This window comes from Topomyia yanbarensis, chromosome 2, assembly GCF_030247195.1.
Source record: "Topomyia yanbarensis strain Yona2022 chromosome 2, ASM3024719v1, whole genome shotgun sequence".
In the NCBI taxonomy this organism is placed as follows: Eukaryota; Metazoa; Arthropoda; class Insecta; order Diptera; family Culicidae; genus Topomyia; species Topomyia yanbarensis.
In genome coordinates, this window is record NC_080671.1 from 86,284,901 (window position 1) to 86,302,667 (window position 17,767).

A 17,767-nucleotide genomic window follows, 5' to 3' on the forward strand; every position below is an offset into this window, starting at 1 on the left:
TTGACACCTTGCTTCCAGTCAATGGTGCGGCATTTGTACTCCAACAAGATTCTGACATCCCAAGTACCATATCAGTTTCATACCTAGCGATATCTAGCATGGAGATGGGTCTGGCATCTTGAATATAGCTGTTGAGGTACCACATTTCTCCTTCAACTGCCCGTTCCAGGTTGGACGCTGTTTCGAGTCACTTCTAACATTGAGAACAGATTTTTTTTCTCTAGATTTTCCCCTCCCCTAACTATGCTAACACCACCGAGGGGTGGGCGTAGCGTAGTTGGTAAATCGATTGCCTTGTACGCAGCGCACCTGGGTTCGAGTCCCGACCCCGCACATAGGGTTAGAAAATTTTCATAAGAGATTTTTCTAACCCGAAGAGGCGAATGACCTTAAGGTTAAAACCTCTATAATCAAAAAAAAAAAAAACCACCGAAGATTCCACCGGATTTGGAACCCGAAATCCAACAGGCTTGGCGGGGAGGTAAGGGGTAAGCGTTCTGTATCAAAGGTGGCTACATAGTGGGACCTCAACCACTTCCCATCACAATGACCTAACACAATAATAACAAATGTATAACTGAGATTGATAGAAATAACAAATTATGTTCTAATATTGTTAAAGAAACACAAACACAGGTACTACGTCAACACAGTTCGAGTCGTTGATAGTTGCATTTGATAGAGTTACAGTGCTTTTAATTCAATTACTGAGTTTCGCTTAATTTGAATAAAGTGTTTGTTTGTCGGCGCTATAAGCTTAGGGGCCCTATTCTCACAGTCACGTCACCTAATGACTAGATGAAAATTTTGCTCTACTCACTAGGTGACGTGACTGTAAGAATAGGGCCCCAGATAACGTTATCTAATTTTTGCGTTAAATGCCTATATCAAAACAAATAACTTTCAAAAAAAAACTTTTTATTACTTATAGGGATTAATTCCTTCTTTTAAACATGATCAGTTCTTTGAACCTGTATTGAAATCAAACTGACTGCTCGTTCTAGATCTTTTAAGGGCATCTGAGTAGTTTTCTAAATCAACTTTGTATGTGAAATTACCTTCTCAGCATTGAATATCCTCTATATTTTATGTCAAATAACCATGTGCTATGAAATGGTACAATTATGCGTAGAGGGACACTGCTGGTTTATGCATAAATTGTCTTATGTATACAGAGAAATACAACAACATGGGACAAATATGCGTATGTACTTAACTGCCGTTCTACGCCCAATTGTCCCATGTTGCAAAACTGGCAACTGAGAAAAACGCGATTGAAGATGAAAATTGTATTAGCCATCTGGAGGGATACGGTGCGTTGCGTTGCGTTGCGTAAGCACGGTATACTTCGTAGATTGCAGACTGATGACTCTCATTTCCAGCTAGACTACTTGAGGAGCATTGTTTGGGAATAACAATTGATCCAGTCCAAGCGAGAATTTCGCCTGAGAGCCACCATTGCGGGCCACGACCATCTTTACCGTAACTTGGGATGAGAAAGGAAGTGTTGATGTGGTACTTACTTAACGGAAGGCCCCGACTCAGTGACACTCCCATAAGTACCACGGATTGGGTAGTGGGTGGGTTGTTAGTCAGGATTCGCTTCAAGCAAGCGATGCGACTGAGAATATACTTTCGTGCATAAGATGTTTGAATAGTTTATTGACTGAAGGATACGTAAATGTTCTAGGCGTTTAAACTCTGGGTAATCGTCTATCGAAATTGTTTCATCGAAAACAACTTGAACTCCGAACAGCCGGCTGTCGGGAGTATTGTCGACAATGTAAAATGGACCGCAAACAATGAGTTTAAAAGTGGTATTGTGGAACATTCATAAATTATGTCACGCAAAGATTACCCAACACTAACTAAGTCTCTGTCATATTACCACGTTATTTTTATCCTTGGTCTAATACGAATCAAATGATTTTAGTTTGTCCTTCATTTTGTAGTAGCACATTAATGCCGCTACTCGCAAAAGTGTTCATGTTCCATGGAATTTCCTATATACATGGCGCAATCGTGCGTAAAACGGCCGATTGCGTCAAAGCACATGACGTGCTTCCCTCCCATTTATGTCACAATTAATCATATCTCTTCCTCCTAATAGCGTGGCAGAATTTATAAATCGTCCTTAAGCATATTGTGATCCCGTAACTTGAAATTTTCCACCTCGTTCGAGTAAATGCTGCGTTCCTAAACGATATTAATGATGCACGAATCAAACACCCCCCGTTTCCAAATAGTACGTACTTATTCTCAGCTCAGTATAATTAACTGATGAATTAATGGACTAAAAGTAAACCATTATATATGACCATAATTTTTTTTTTTTATGTTGAAATGATTGCCGCAAATTGGTAATTGGATTTGAATTGATCTTGCGAATTGTCAATTCTCCACCCCCATACATAATTCAATAGTCATACACTCAGACAAGACCATGCATAATTTCCCACACGCATTAAAGACCCAGTGGATTCGTTACCTAGTTGGTCAAATAAACACTAAACAAACAAATAACTTAGTTTGCTCAGTCTAAAGAAATGTCAGCTCGATTAGCATCAACCGGCGGATACGTGTTCCCTTACAATGCCATCAAATGAAAGTACATTTAAAATTACATACGACAAAATATGTGCAATTCAGAATATAACGAAATGAAGATTGCTTAATTATTTGCATTTAAAAAAAGACCGGAAAAATTAGTTGCATAACCAAGGTGGTTCATTTTCAAAGATAGCACTGCTGATGAATCACTTTATAAAAATAGGTGATAAGGGACGCGGACGAAAATAGCTGACCACCGCCTTAGCCATCTGGAGGGATACGGTGTAACAAATAAAGCTTTATTGTCCAAAATTACGTTCATGGCAATCGTTTTCTTTATAATCAGTCCAAATTTTTATTATAGAGATTCAATTAACGTTAGTTTTTAAGAAAAATGTTAAGTGGGACTGTCATGCCGAGAAATCGAGCGGAAACCGGAAAGTTCTACGCATATCAGTCCCATAACAATCTATGTAAATGATGCTCATAACTCATTTTTTTTACCAAAGTGTATGTCGTGAGTTTTTCTGTTACTCGGGAGATTTGTTGCTTTATCAAAATTGGACATAGGGTAAAGTACCTATTTTTACACTATTTAGAAGGGTACCTCATAAGATCATTAATTACTCTGCCTACACTCGATGGAGTGCATTAATTTGGCATTCACAACCTTGCTTCGTTCTTAAGAACCCATCTAATAACACAAATGGCCTAAAAACGATGAAATGCTAGTGTTTGATCGCAACTAAAGTTCCAATCGAGTGCTCCAATTGTCGCCCTACCATTTGATCCAATTTGTTGAACAAAGATAGCAAACGCTGCACTAACCAACGGCTTCAAATGGGTAGCGTGATAATAGAAACATTGCGAAAATAGGCTCATTATCCTAGATGCGTTCGCCATGTTATGCAAGCGACGATAGTAATGAAGAGCTCTACAGGATGGTTCTCACTGCTGTGATTAATATTGCCACTGCCATTTTTAATGATCCTGTATATTTCCATCAATTTTTTCAGTGCCCGACATCTAGCGTAATGTACTTCTTAACTAAACGCTACGTAATTATTTTTTTATTGCGCACTTTTTTGGGATTTTCATTAGTGGGACAATTATGCGTAGAATATCAACAATGGGACAAACAGACTTGGTATTTTTTCACGAAGTCTTCGAACAAACTTTATGATTTGGATGTGTTTTCTGAAAATATACATCAAAAATGACTGTTTGGTTAAAAAAAGTGAAAATGACCAAAAAGCAACATGGGACAATTATGCGTAGAACGGCAGTTAACACGTACACATATAATATGTGTGCTCTAAATAGTCATACCTTGAAGTCGATATCTTAAACAATTGTGTTTATGTGGTTGTATTACTTCTCGTTACTGAAGGTAAAATAATGCCGGTCGTGTAAAGGGAACATCTAAACTCTGATTATGACCAATCAATCATGTAACAAATTAGGTCACCGTACACTAGACGAGGTCATGTTTGGTGAAACGTCTAGTGCAAACACGGTGTACGCATTGGTTAACTTTGGGTCCGAAATAAATCATTCACCATAGATACAGATCCCCTAAAGCATCACTAGGTTCAATGCATACATATTTAACAACAGAGCGGACTCTGCACCACTTGCTATACCACCTACCAACGACAATTTAAAAGCGAAACACCCTTTCTCTCGTTGGCTTAAGTTTTCTCTTTCCCTCTCTCCCAAACCTAAGTGTATCGCATCATCGCGCACGACGACCGCCGCCACACGCTGCTTGGTGGGTCGCGCGGCAGTACTTATTGAAGCACTTTTGCCCTATATTCGACGGGCGCGCGCTCGTTCGTCGATTCGTTCACTCGCGCTTTGGCCCAGATATTAATTGGAATGATCAACATGCAGTGAAACAGCAACAAAAAAAAGTAGGTTGATGTCAAAGCAGCAATGTAAAACCAAGCAAAAGCAAACAGCAACATTTGCTCAATCCGCCGTCCGCGGTGGAGGTCGTTTTCGTGTGTCTACTCGCCTGCCAGTGTAGGGTCTATGCTACGGCAAATGCACATTACCATCTTCTGTTTACTTTATTTCATAATTTGTGCCTAATATTATTTTCTGCTTTGTTGCAGGTAGTGTTGTGAAACGACGGCGAGAAAATGGAATCCACCGGCAGCAGCAGCAGCAGCAGCAAGGGAAACGTCGAGCAGATCAAGGTTGAGCCGGATTTTTACTTTCCCATTGGAGAGAACTACGGCCACGAGGATGACGACTACGTCGATGGTGGCGATGGTGACGAGTTCGACGACGAGGAGGAGGAGCTGCAATTCCATCAGATCGATCTGGACAGCCCGGTGAAGCAAAAGTTAGTGCAAGAGACCACTTTTACGGTGATAAGTGACGATAGTAGTAAGGAGAAACTGTATGAGTGTAAAGTTTGTGGGAAAACGGTGTCCAATTCGAGCCACCTTCAACGACACCAAAGGATTCATAATGGGAATAAGCCCTATGCTTGCAAATACTGCGATAAGGCGTTTATTGAATCTTCCAGCTTGAAAGTTCATCTTAGGTGAGAACTGCTGCTAGGGGTGCATTGAGGTAGTATCGGTGGATTCGGTCTAATCATTTACTTTCACATAATCTTTGCGAAATCTGTAGACTAATCTCGTAGCAAAATTGTTTTAGTTTACTTTAGTGTTTCTTTTAAACAACTGCTGTACGTGTGATGAATGATGTCGGGCTAGCGTCAAACCTATGCCGCTCGATTGGTCCTGATAAGGTGGATTAGTATTCGCGGCCCGGTGAAGTTTTTTTTGATGAAAGTATAGGTTTATCTCCGAGATTTCCGAAGGGGTATATCAAGACATCTCCAAAACTTCTAATTATTCTGCTGATTATTTTATAACGATTGCATTAGATGAGGGTTTTGGTTACATATTATGCTTGCATGGTAAAGATATAAACCTGCGTGGTATGGGATTTGGATTCTGGAAACTGAGATAACGTGGGAGGACAACAGTTGTACTGTTTTGGAGGGGGATGTTTTTGGTAAAAAAACGGTTTTGGAATACAGAGAGTGGTCATACATGCATACATCAATTTAGTGAATTTCCATATAATAATGAAACATTTTCTTAATTTTCATTGCAAAATGTTGAATCTCCAGAGGACCCTCGAAAAAATGCGGTGTGCATTTTATATTTGAAAATCTTCTGAATGGTTCTAAAATTCTTCCCAGTTCGAGTTTTATTTAAAGAAAATCGAATTTTTGGCTTTCTACTGCTACGAAAAATACAAAAATCATCAAAAAGATGTTCCCCATCTGGGGTATTGTGTAAATAAACATTGCGGAAATTTCGGAACGATTGCTGGATTTTAAGTTATGATGTACACAAAAAACTAAATGTTTTTGCTAGTAGTCTTCGAAGATTTACTGTCGCTCGCTCAATTTTTAGTATTTTGCATTAAGAATGTTGGACAATAGAAGTTTGTTAATCTCTTTCAACTCCCACTATGTCCAATCTAGCTAAACAAAGCTTGTTTTAGTCCCAAGAAAATTTGTCCCGTTATCTGAAAAAACTTCGTTGCGTTAACCGCGGCGTGAGATGAACTGTTTGAAGGTATTCAGAAACGTATTTGTAGAAAGATCACCTGCTTCTTCAAGGTCTTAGTAGATTACCGGATGAAAACCAAAATGTAACCTTTGGTTGTTCTCGAAACGTGTGTGAACACTCATTGTGCGCACCGACTGAAGATTCCTCAACAGCTTAGTGGTCGTACTCCTTTTCAGCCGACAGCAGTGTAGACAACATTTGGTTATCTTCTGAATCATTATAGTACAACCATGAATCCAAAAACGTTGGTTGAGAGCAGCAGTTAGTAGTGTAATGAAGATTCTCAATGAATGAAGCGGTGGTTCTTTGGTAAAAAGTTAGGTGCTTCATGTCGTAATGAACGTACGAAATTTGAAGCCGGCATAGCACACACAAAAGACCTTTACCGCCGATAAAAGGATAGGGAAAAGTGAGGCTAAAAGGAAAGGGGAAAGTAAGGCGGTTGAGCACCCCCGTTTTCCAAGAATCTTTGAAAATTTTTCGATTTTTTTGTTCGCACGAATGCTTCGTCAATCACCATTAGATGATGTAATACTTCAATTGCGAAATAAAACAAAGCTTAAATTTCGAAAAATACAAAAATCAGACGGGTTGTTAAAAAACTGAAAATGTTATAAAAATCAAGCTATATGAAATAACCATTCACATGGCGTATGCATGCGGTAATTGTAAAATACATACATATCCGGAATATAATCTCTTTCTAACTATTTCAAACATATTTAACAAAACTTTGTAGTCTCCACACAAAATCTGAGAAAATAGCTCTACAGCATGGGGAAAAATGAGCACCACGCAAACCTTATATAAGTTTATGCATTAAATTCCGAAAAGTTATCCATATGTAAACGTTTTATACCTGAAGCTACTACGAATTATGCATAATAATATTGGCTCGAGATAAGTACTCGCAAAGATATAAACAAGATGAAAATTTGAATCTAATAGGATTCTTATTAAAATAAGGTAAATAATTTTAAATTTTGTAATAAAATATTATCTTTTACGACACGATCATTGTGCCCCTAAAGATTGCCCCACAAGGTTTTTAACAAGCAAAAAGCTGATCATTACAAACAACGATTATTTTCGAAGATTTTGAACATTCTTCATCACGTTTAATAACTGCATGAGAAGAATATGTTGTACCAATAGTGGGAAATTCGAGATTATTTACCGTAAACCGGGGTGACATTGATCACTTTTCGAAGTAATCATTACATATTTTTAGACGCCACACATTTTTTTCAAGTTTATTATTTTTAAACCATGTACTGATGCATGGAGAACAAGATTGAATGGTTTTAGCTAAAATTTTCCACTTACAGCTATTTTTTCAAAAATGATTTCAAGTTGAAGTCCGTTTTCGTGTTCCGGGGTGACTTTGATAACCTGCATGTTCAACCACATTAAGTTATTGAAGTCAATGCTTTTCATTCAAACGTTTGTTTAAACTAATTCTGGAAAGATACTCATTGTTAAATAGATGTTAATTGGTATTATACAAAGTATTTCAATGTACTTAAAATTCGAGTAACCAAAATTCATATAATTTGAATCCAACTAGAATAAAGGATTCTGAAAACCTTTAAAACTGCTAAAATTGTTTTATTTCAGTGCTTTATCAATGTACAAAAAGTTTCATCCATTTTAACACGTTGGAATATTGAACAATACATTTTTTTTGTGAATTTTAGCTTAAAATAATTTGAAATAATTGCTAACTAGTTTTACGAAAAAATGTATTTAAAATAAACAAACTCTTAAAACTAAATTTGGCATATCCCAATCTAAAGGAAAATAAAAACTCGCTTGTAATTTATTACTTTTGCTCAAATCTGAGTTTTATTTATTTTATAAAAAATAGACACTTTACGAAGCTTCGTAAAAATAAGGTAAAGTAAAATATCGGTTTTTTGTAGTTTTTGTACCCAAAAACCGAAAAATATATCTTCAAAAAGTATAACAAATCAGTATTTTATAAGTTTAGAGTAAAAATCATTCTAAATTAAAATGGTTCGGTCGACTATTCTGGTCTTATAAGCGATCTACGAAAAAAATTGCATGTGATCAAAGTCGCCCCGAAGATCAAAGTCACCCCGGTTTACGGTATTTGTTTTGTTGCAGATAACCTTAGGGTGCTCATATTGCCTCACTTTCCCCTACTTGTGAACAGTGCTATTTACGCATGTCTTATATCCGACCTCACAACTCGCGATATTTGTGCTGTCACGGTCAATATGACTGTTGATAATTTAAACAGCGAATACGTCTTTTATTCGGCATATTTGCCGCAGAATGAACCACCACCTTCTGATGATTTAAAAACGGTTGTATCATACTGTGGTAAAAATGGGTTTCCTTTCATTATCGACAGTGCTGCAAATTCTTATAACATAATTTGGGGCGGCTCAGATATCAATTTGCGAGGCACCGAATCAGATGGAATACTTGGTTAGTACAAATCTGCATTTACTAGGAAATCGCCCAACATTTGCACGAGCTGGTAGAGAATAGGTGTTAGATGTAACTTTCTTCTCTGACGGTATTACGCATGAGTTGGTGGTAAACTGGCTAACGAGCTCGAACTGTCATTATCTGATCATTAATACACCGTCTTTGATCATTTGAACGTCTCGCTAGATATCGTCACACATCGTAATCCCAAATTTACGAACTGGGACCTCTACGCAGAGGGCTTGGCGACTAGGTTTCATGGGTATCTTCCGATGGTTGAATATCCAAGTGACTTACTTGTAGTCTTGCAACATTCCATTAGCGTGGCAGGAAATAACTTTAAAATTCATTCCCAAAGTTGGCCGCGTCACTTATGTGGAGGCAAAGAGCTTTAGTCCTCAAATCAGTGAAATGTATAATCACCCACTACATTCAGGATGTTAGCTTGGGCGAGCACCCGCTGCATGCAATGCAACGTGCATATCAGCGGGGGAAATGTACAACCACCATGCTACACAATGTTGTCTACAACGTTGAAAAAGCTTTTTCACTCCCGCTGCCACTGATCCGGCAAGAGTGGAGTCATTGTTGGGGGGTCTGATGTTCTACGGTCGGTGCCATACCCAATTAAGACGAGCCAGCGGTGGTAAAGGAAATGTAGAGAATTCTTTGTGGGTGGCCTTAGTAATTCGCAGAATACAACAATCTTCTCCTGAGGTTCTCTCTAAGACCCGTAGTACCACCAAGGCTATCGTCCAGTGGAATGGAAAAACACCGTTCTCCACACTGGCACTTCCTACCGGTGTGCCGGGAGTACGTTTGTTGCAGCACGGCTGGATCTATGGAATAGCGGTGCTAGAATGTTGATCGTTCCCGGAATATTATGGTACGAAATTTCGATGCCATAATAAGGATGTTGATGAGCGAGTTGTTGATGGTCAGGGCTTATTGTCAGTTGCATTTTGGATGTCTGAGCGAATAGTGCGGGTCAGTTTTTTTCGACTCTCGCAATCTTTCTTGACTTTGTGCAAGTGTGGCATAACAGTAAGCATCAGTGGCTCAAAAAAGTCTTCATACACCATCAAATTTGGGGATATTTCTTTTCAACTATAGTTTAGGCTCAATCCAATGATGCATAAAAATTTGTCGTGATAAATTGTTATAAAAAACACACAAATAATTGCTTCTTTTTTTGTTCAACATTTATTAAAAAAATCAAAATTCAATTATCCAATCCAAATAAGTCTTCATACAGTGAAATAAGTTGTACAAAATTAAATTATAACGAAAAATTAGTATTTTGTAGGACCTCCTCGGGCTTCAACACATGCCCTCAAGCGGTTGGGCATGGAGTGAACCAATTTACGCGTCGTTTCCGCTGGTATATTTATCCACGCTTGTTGAAGAGCAGTTTTCAGCAGATTGCTTCAGATTAGCGCGCAATATGTCCAAATATTTGAATCTATTCATGATGCCATCAATGAACACCAAATTTCCTACTCCTGCCGCCGACATACAGCCCCACACCATTACGGACCCACCACCATGTTTTACAGTTGGCAACAAATTCTTGGGTTCCATGGCTGTACCGTTTTTCCTCCAAACTTTCACTTTTCCATCGGACCCAAACAAATTAAACTTACTTTCGTCCGTGAAAATGACGCGTTCCCAGTACGACAAGTCATCATTAGATCATTAGTCAGATGCAACTTCGAGAAAGTCAGGCGTTTCTCCATATTTATTTTACTTATGAACGGTTTTTTTTTTTCGGGGAGTACGGTTAAAGAAATTCATTTTATGCAGAACATTTCGAACGGTTTGTGGATTCACTTGTGTATCGGAAGTATCATGGACCATTTTAGCAAGTTCCACAGCAGTTGTTCTTGGATTCTTCTCGACTTCTCGCTGTATTTGCCGTCTGTCTCTGCTTGATAGCTTCCTCGGACGTCCACTTCTATGCGCATTTTCGGTGGAGTCACGCTCCGAACAATATTTTACGATTGATTGCACCGTAGCTCTCGGTTTTCCTGTCATAGCTGCTATTCCTGCGTAACTTTTATTTTCTTGGCGAAGTTTTAAAATTATTTCGCGTACTTCCACCGAAGTTTCCTTGCGTTTCTTTTTATTATCCATTGGTATTACAGTTTTTTCACCTGAGCACTATAACCAAATTGTAAACATAGAAGCATGTGTTGACGGATCCCACACAGTGTTGCCAAAAGAAATTACATGTTTCAGTTAAATTATTTGACTACAAAAACAAATTAATTTCGTGTACAGGTAAGGGTATGAAGACTTTGAGTATGGTTTATGTATTTTTTTTTATTAAAAGATCTACAGCTTTCGAAAAAAAAATTCTCAAGTTTTTTTGTTTTTTTATCGAAATATAACACCATGTGATAGTTTCAGTTGGTTTGCCCCAGTTAGATCGTATGATAACATTGAATTGATAGCTGTATGAAGACTTTTTTGAGTCACTGTAGACAAATGACTCATCGAGGTTAAAGTTCCACTGATTACTCAAAGGTGGAGTTGCTGAAGGACTCCCTCTCGCTAGACAGTATTGTAGGCCTTGTTTATGTCGAGTACTGCAATATCTGTGTGTAATCCTTTCTTAATTGCCTGACGCAGCACCTCCCCAACGGACCTTAGGTAAGTTCCCGTGCCTTGGCGGAAGGCGTATTAACGATGATCAAGTAAGTTCTGTTCTTCGAGGATCGTGACTAACCTGCGGTTAACCATACGTTCCAGAGCTTTCCTGATACATGGCAAAAGGGTAATGGGTCTAAAGCCTCCTGGGGTTTTGTTCCTTGGGTTTTGGGATAAGGGTCAGTGCAGTTTGGCATGATTCAAGAAATGGCCCGCCCTTCCAGATTCGGTTGAAAATATTCAACAGCTCTATATGTTTTCTTCGGGTGGCAGATTTTTTAAGAGTGGATATCCAATATTTTCTATTCCAGTAGCTTTCCTGCGTCCCTTGTTGAGGGCTCCGGTAAGCTCTTTTCCGGAGAAAGGTTGGTTTCCGTTCGAGTTGGATTGGGGAGTGAAGAATGTCGGAACAGTTTCAAGGAGTCTCTCCCTAGGGAAAAAATCGTGGTGGTAGGGAAGCGGTGGTAGAGTGTTAGGCAAAGTGACGACCGATTTCGTTTGCGATTGCATTAGGCTGGACGAAAACGACACCGTCGATTTCGAGGGAGAAACCATTGTACCGCCTTTTACCGCTTACCGCATTTACCCTTTTCTAAATCTCACCCATTGGTTGGTCGGGATCAATTCCTTCCACAAAATCTGACCAGATGGATGCCTTAGAATCAGCGATTGATTTTCTGGCAGCGTTTCTCAATATGCGGTATTCTGTAAACCTTTTTTCCCAAACGGCAGGATCGGTAGGGGTTTTATGGAAATCCCGGAGGGTTTTACGACGATTCCGATCAACCTTCGCCACTTCGTTATTCTGTCAGTAGACAGATTTGCGAGGAAGTTCACTACTGGTTCTGGGAATACACGGCTCGGCTCGGTTAGTTAATCGGAAGAATATCCTTTATCACTGTCGAAGTTATTTGAGAAGTTTTCTTCGAAAGTGTCCCAGTCCGCTTCCCCGAATATCCATCGCACGCGATGTTACGTCGATGGGGGTGCGCAATTGTGTGCGACTTCTATCAGGAATGCCTGAATCATGAAGCACCACGAACAATGAGCAGCCATGACATTGGAACAAATGGTAAGGTCCATCGGAGAAGAGGCTCGTCCCCGCGTGAAGGTCACTCAACCGTTAGTATCCTATTGGTTTGAAGCTATTGTGCAGCTTGGTCGACTGGTGTATTGGGGAGGGATTAGTCGGAATACGTTGATCACTGCTTTCAGTGGCACCTATAGATCGCATTAGCAATGTTTGCTGGTCGATCACGTCCCCCGAATTTAAGTATGTTGGCAAAGGAAAGAGTCAACCTCAATACTTACACAGCGTATTCACAGATATTCGCTGGTAAAGCTTCTTCTCTTACCATATGAGTATTGATGTACTCCACCTTTGTCCAAAGCAATTATTCCACTCGTGGCACTGGCAGAACAGGTACCCGAGAGTGTGTTTAACTTTTTGTTGCTCAGAAGCTTGTTTTCAACATGCAAGCAACAAGGGGTAATCGTTTGCTGACGCCACCGCTAGGGAATAGCTTGGTTATGATTTGCACAGTCGTTAAGGGGAAAATATTATCACTTTCAATCCAATTTCACCGCCTTAACCGTTTTTTTCTTTTTCCATCGAATCGGTAACCTATTCTGCGTCTCACACTGGCAGTCGATGGCCCGTTGAATGACGCGCTCACTATCACACTTTGAATCCCTTTTAAGGCCGAACATATAACTCCCGCGTTGGTGAGAAGATCAGCCGGGTGACTGAGTCCGGCCTAATGGTACTCGATCGTACGCGATATGCAGAGCTTGTATCAACACATGTAGACGACTCTTCGGCAAATCTTGGGGTCTCACATACAGGTAAATTCAGTGAATCTACACAATTGTTAGACCAATACTGGCATACGGGTCCCTTGTTTGGTGGCAGCAGGGAGAAGTTATGACAATCCAATCAAAGTTAAACCATCTTCAGAGGATGGTGTTGATGGCGATGACTGGTGCTTATTCGACAACACCTACTGCTGCTCTGGAGGCACTCTTGAACATAAAACCATGTGTTTCTGAAACCAGAAGCACTTTCTTGTGCATTCCATCTTGAAGTTACTGGGCTTTGGGACAGTAATCCAATAGATCGTGCAACTAGCCACATAAGACTGTGGCCCCAAATGGTTACTTGGTATGAGTTCACACTTGCTCCCAGTGATCTTACACTCACACGTAGTTTTCATTTTAAAATTTTCAATGAATTCCTCCTCGCGGAGAATGGTTGTCTGGCTGGATGGAGAGACAACTTGAAGAATATGTAGTTTGTTATACTGGCGGTTCTTTGTTGGAGGGCCGAGCCGGTGCTGATGTCTATTGCTCTGAAATGAGATTAGACCAATCTCATTCGCTTGGTAGATTCGTATTACAAGCAGAGATTTTCAAGATTTTGTGTGGCGCACAATCGACACTTCAACGGGAAATTTGCGGTAAAAGAATCTATTTTCGCTCTGACAGTGAGGCTGCTATGAAAGCACTTTCTTCGGCAAATTCGAGATCGAAATTAGTATACCCAGATTTTTTTACGCGGTTTTTTTGTGCGCGGTCAATTAACGCGGTTTTTGCAAAAATATTCTAAGTCCTTTTGAATGCAAAAGACTTAGAAGATTTTCGGGAAAATGGAAGAGACGGGTCTGCAAGACTCCTTATGGCCACACCCTAACAATATGGGTATTTTCGGAATGGTCTTAAAGAGTAGGTTCCAAAAATTGATTTTTGACGCCATTTTTAAATTCAAGATGGCGATTTCCGATTTAGCGAAATTCGCTATAACTATATAAGTTGTTTTAATTAAACAGCTGAATTTACTTAGATATAAGCAATATGTTTAATTTGAATAAATTCAAACCCAAAACGCACACCACATGTCTCTTTCTTCTCACCGCACTCTTCTGGATGAACACATAAACATATTTTGCATTTTGCTGGTTTATGATTAGATCTTATATTTGTGGGTGATTTAGATGATTGTCCAGATTTTTCATGCGGGAATTTCGCTATACCGGAAGTTGCCACCTAGAATTTCAAAATGACGCCAAATATCGACGTTTGTCTGCTACTCGTCAGAACCATTCCCTAAAAACTCATGTTGATTGAGTTGTAGAGAATCTCCCTAAGCCGGAAGTCGCCATCTGGGATTTGAAAATGGCGTCAAAAATCAATTTTTCATGGAAAACCTTGCGGAGAAGGTGCAGATTTATTTATTTCTGACACCTACTCTTCATGACCATTCCGAAAATACCCATATTTATTGGGTTACAGCGAATTTCGCTAAACCGGAAGTTGCCATCTTTGATTTCAAAATGGCGTCAAAAATCAATTTCTGGCACCTATTCTTCAAGACCATTCCGAAAATATTCATATTAATTGAGTTATAGCGAATTTCGCTAAACCGGAAGTTGCTATCTTTGATTTCAAAATGGCGTCAAAAATCAATTTCTGACACCTACTCGTCAAGAACATTCCGAAAATATCCATATTCATTGAGTTATACCGAATTTTGCTAAACCGGAAGTTGCCATCTTTGATTTCAAAATGGTGACAAAAATCAATTTCTGGCACCTACTCTTCAAGACCATTCCGAAAATACCCATATTGATTTGGTTATAGCGGATTTCGCTAAACCGGAAGTCGCCATCTTTGATTTTAAAATGGCGTTAAAAATCAATTTCTGGCACCTACTCGTCAAGACGATTCCGAAAATATCCATATTGATTGAGTTATAGCGCATTTCGCTAAACCGGAAGTCGCCATCTTTAATTAAAAAGTAGCGCAAAAATCAATTTCTGACACCTACTAGTCAAGACCATTCCGAAACTATCCATATTAATTGAGTTATTGCGAATTTCGCTAAACCGGAAGTCGTCATCTTGGGTTTCGAAATAGGGTCAAAAATCAACTTCTGGCACCTATTCTTCAAGACCATTCTGAAAATACCCATATTGATTTGGTTATAGCGGATTTCGCTAAACCGGAAGTCGCCATCTTGGATTTCAAAATGGCGTCAAAATCAATTTCTGGCACCTACTCTTCAAGTCCATTCCGAAAACACCCATATTGTTGGGGTGTGGGCCATAAGGAGTCTTGCAGACCCGTCTTCCATCTTTCCCAAAATCTTCTAAGTTTTTTGCATTCAAAAGGACTTAGAATATTTTTTTGCAAAAACCGTGTTAATTGCGAAATCCGCGCAAAATAAAAATTGCTAAAACTCTTCTAAGTTCTTTGCATTTAAAATGGCTTAGAATTTTTTTTTTCAGAAAAAAGTTTGTCTTTTGCATTCAAAAGGACTTGGAATATTTTTGCAAAAAACGCATTAATAGCGAAATCCAAAAAACTTCCAAAAATATTCTTTTGCTGAGAGTTTTTTACGCGGATTTTCGAATTAACGCGATTTTTTACGCGGATTTTTCAATTAACGCGGTTTTTATGCGGATTTTCCAATTAACGCGGTTTTTACGCGGATTTTCCAATTAACGCGTTTTTTTACGCGGTACGTATCCCCCGCGTAAAAAACCTGGGTGTAATCGTATGTCAAATTCAAATCGAAGAACTTAGCATTTCAAATGCTATCTACCTTCTATGGACACCCGGTCAATCCACTTGAAATTGATGTGATATGCACGGAATCGTTTTAAGAAGTTATTTTTTTCACCAGAACATTGCAAACTACTCACTCAACAATAAGAGATCACCAAGTGAAAATTTCATAGGTCTATAAACAAGAACGACAAGTTTTTTTTATTAGAACGATCCGGTGAATGTTTTGAAATGAATCTTTGTGAATGAAAGAATACACCCCCGCAACTTCGATATCGTGGCGCTGCAGGAACTTTGCTGGAAGGGACAGAAGGTGTGGAAAAGCGGGCATCGAGCGGCTACCTTCTACCAGAGCTATGGTACAACCAACGAGCTGGGAACCGGCTTCATAGTGCTGGGCAAGATGCGCCAACGTGTGAGCGGGTGGCAGCCGATCAACGCAAGGATGTGCAAGTTGAGGATCAAAGGCCGTTTCTTCAACTACAGCATCATCAACGTGCACTGCCCACACGAAGGGAGACCCGACGACGAGAAAGAAGCGTTCTACATGCAGCTGGAGCAGACATACGACGGTTGCCCTCTGCGAGACGTGAAAATTGTCATCGGCGACATGAACGCACAGGTAGGAAGGGAGGCAATGTACAGACCGGTGATCGGGTCTAACAGCCTGCATCCCGTATCAAATGACAACGGCCGACGAAGCACCTTCTTCCCTGGCAAAGATATCCACAAAGTCACCTGGAGATCACCGGACCAAGTAACAAAAGATCAAATCGACCACGTTCTAATCGACGGTAGATTCTTCTCGGACATCACAAACGTCCGCACTTATCGCAGTGCGAATATAGATTCGGACCACCACCTGGTTGCAGTATGCTTACGCTCAAAACTTTCGACAGTGCATAGCTCTCGCCGAAGCCGAACGCCGCGGCTAAACATCGAGCGGCTACAAGATGGCAGAGTGGCTCAAGAATACGCGCAGCAGCTGGAAGTGGCACTACCAACGGAAGAGCAGCTAGGCGCAGTTGCCCTTGAAGATGGCTGGAGAGATATCCGATCCGCCATAGGTAGCACCGCAGCCACTGCACTGGGTACGGTGGGCCCGGACCGAAGAAGCGACTGGTACGACGGTGAATGCGAGCAGTTAGTCGAAGAGAAGAATGCAGCATGGGCGAGAATGCTGCAACACCGCAATAGGGCGAACGAGGCGCGATATAAACAGGCACGGAACAGGCAGAACTCGGTTTTCCGGACCAAAAAGCGCCAGCAGGAAGACCGAGACCGCGAAGCGATGGAGCAGCTGTACCGCGCTAAAGACACACGGAAATTCTACGAGAAGTTGAACCGCTCGCGCAGGGGCCACGTACCACAGGCCGACATGTGCAGAGATATAAACGGGAATCTTCTCACGGACCAGTGTGAGGTGATCCAGAGGTGGCGGCAGCACTACGAAGAACACCTGAACGGCGATGCAGCAGACGACGAGGATGGCACGGTAACGCACCTGGGAGCACGTGCGGAAGACATTACACTACCGGCTCCGGATCTCCAAGAAATCCAGGAGGAGATCAGCCGGCTCAAAAATAATAAAGCCGCTGGGGTTGACCAAATACCAAGCGAGCTACTAAAACACGGTGGCGAGCCACTGGCTAAAGCGCTGCACTGGGTGATTACCAAGATTTGGGAGGAGGAGATTTTACCGGAGGAGTGGATGGAAGGTGTCGTGTGTCCTATCTACAAAAAGGGTGACAAGCTGGATTGCTGTAATTACCGAGCAATCACCCTGCTGAACGCCGCCTACAAGGTACTCTCCCAAATACTATGCCGTCGACTATCACCAATTGCAAGAGAGTTCATGGGGGAGTACCAGGCGGGTTTCATGAGCGAACGATCTACCACGGACCAGGTGTTCGCTCTTCGCCAAGTACTGCAGAAGTGCCGCGAGTACA

General features: G+C 40.6%; 1 protein-coding gene across 5 annotated transcripts in view; it reads left to right on the plus strand.

Annotated features, from left to right (window-relative positions):
- LOC131678730 (zinc finger protein 91-like) overlaps positions 1-17,767 on the plus strand; it is a 32,936-nt gene that overhangs the window by 9,884 nt on the left and 5,285 nt on the right. For 3 of the 5 annotated variants that reach the window (XM_058959012.1, XM_058959009.1, XM_058959010.1), the window contains exon 2: positions 4,668-5,104. In XM_058959012.1, coding sequence (XP_058814995.1) covers positions 4,695-5,104 — 410 coding nt within the window. In that variant the 5' untranslated portion in view covers positions 4,668-4,694. Of the gene's footprint in view, positions 1-1,111; positions 4,464-4,667; positions 5,105-17,767 lie in introns of those variants that run through there. The other 2 variants (XM_058959011.1, XM_058959013.1) reach the window with 2 other exon arrangements.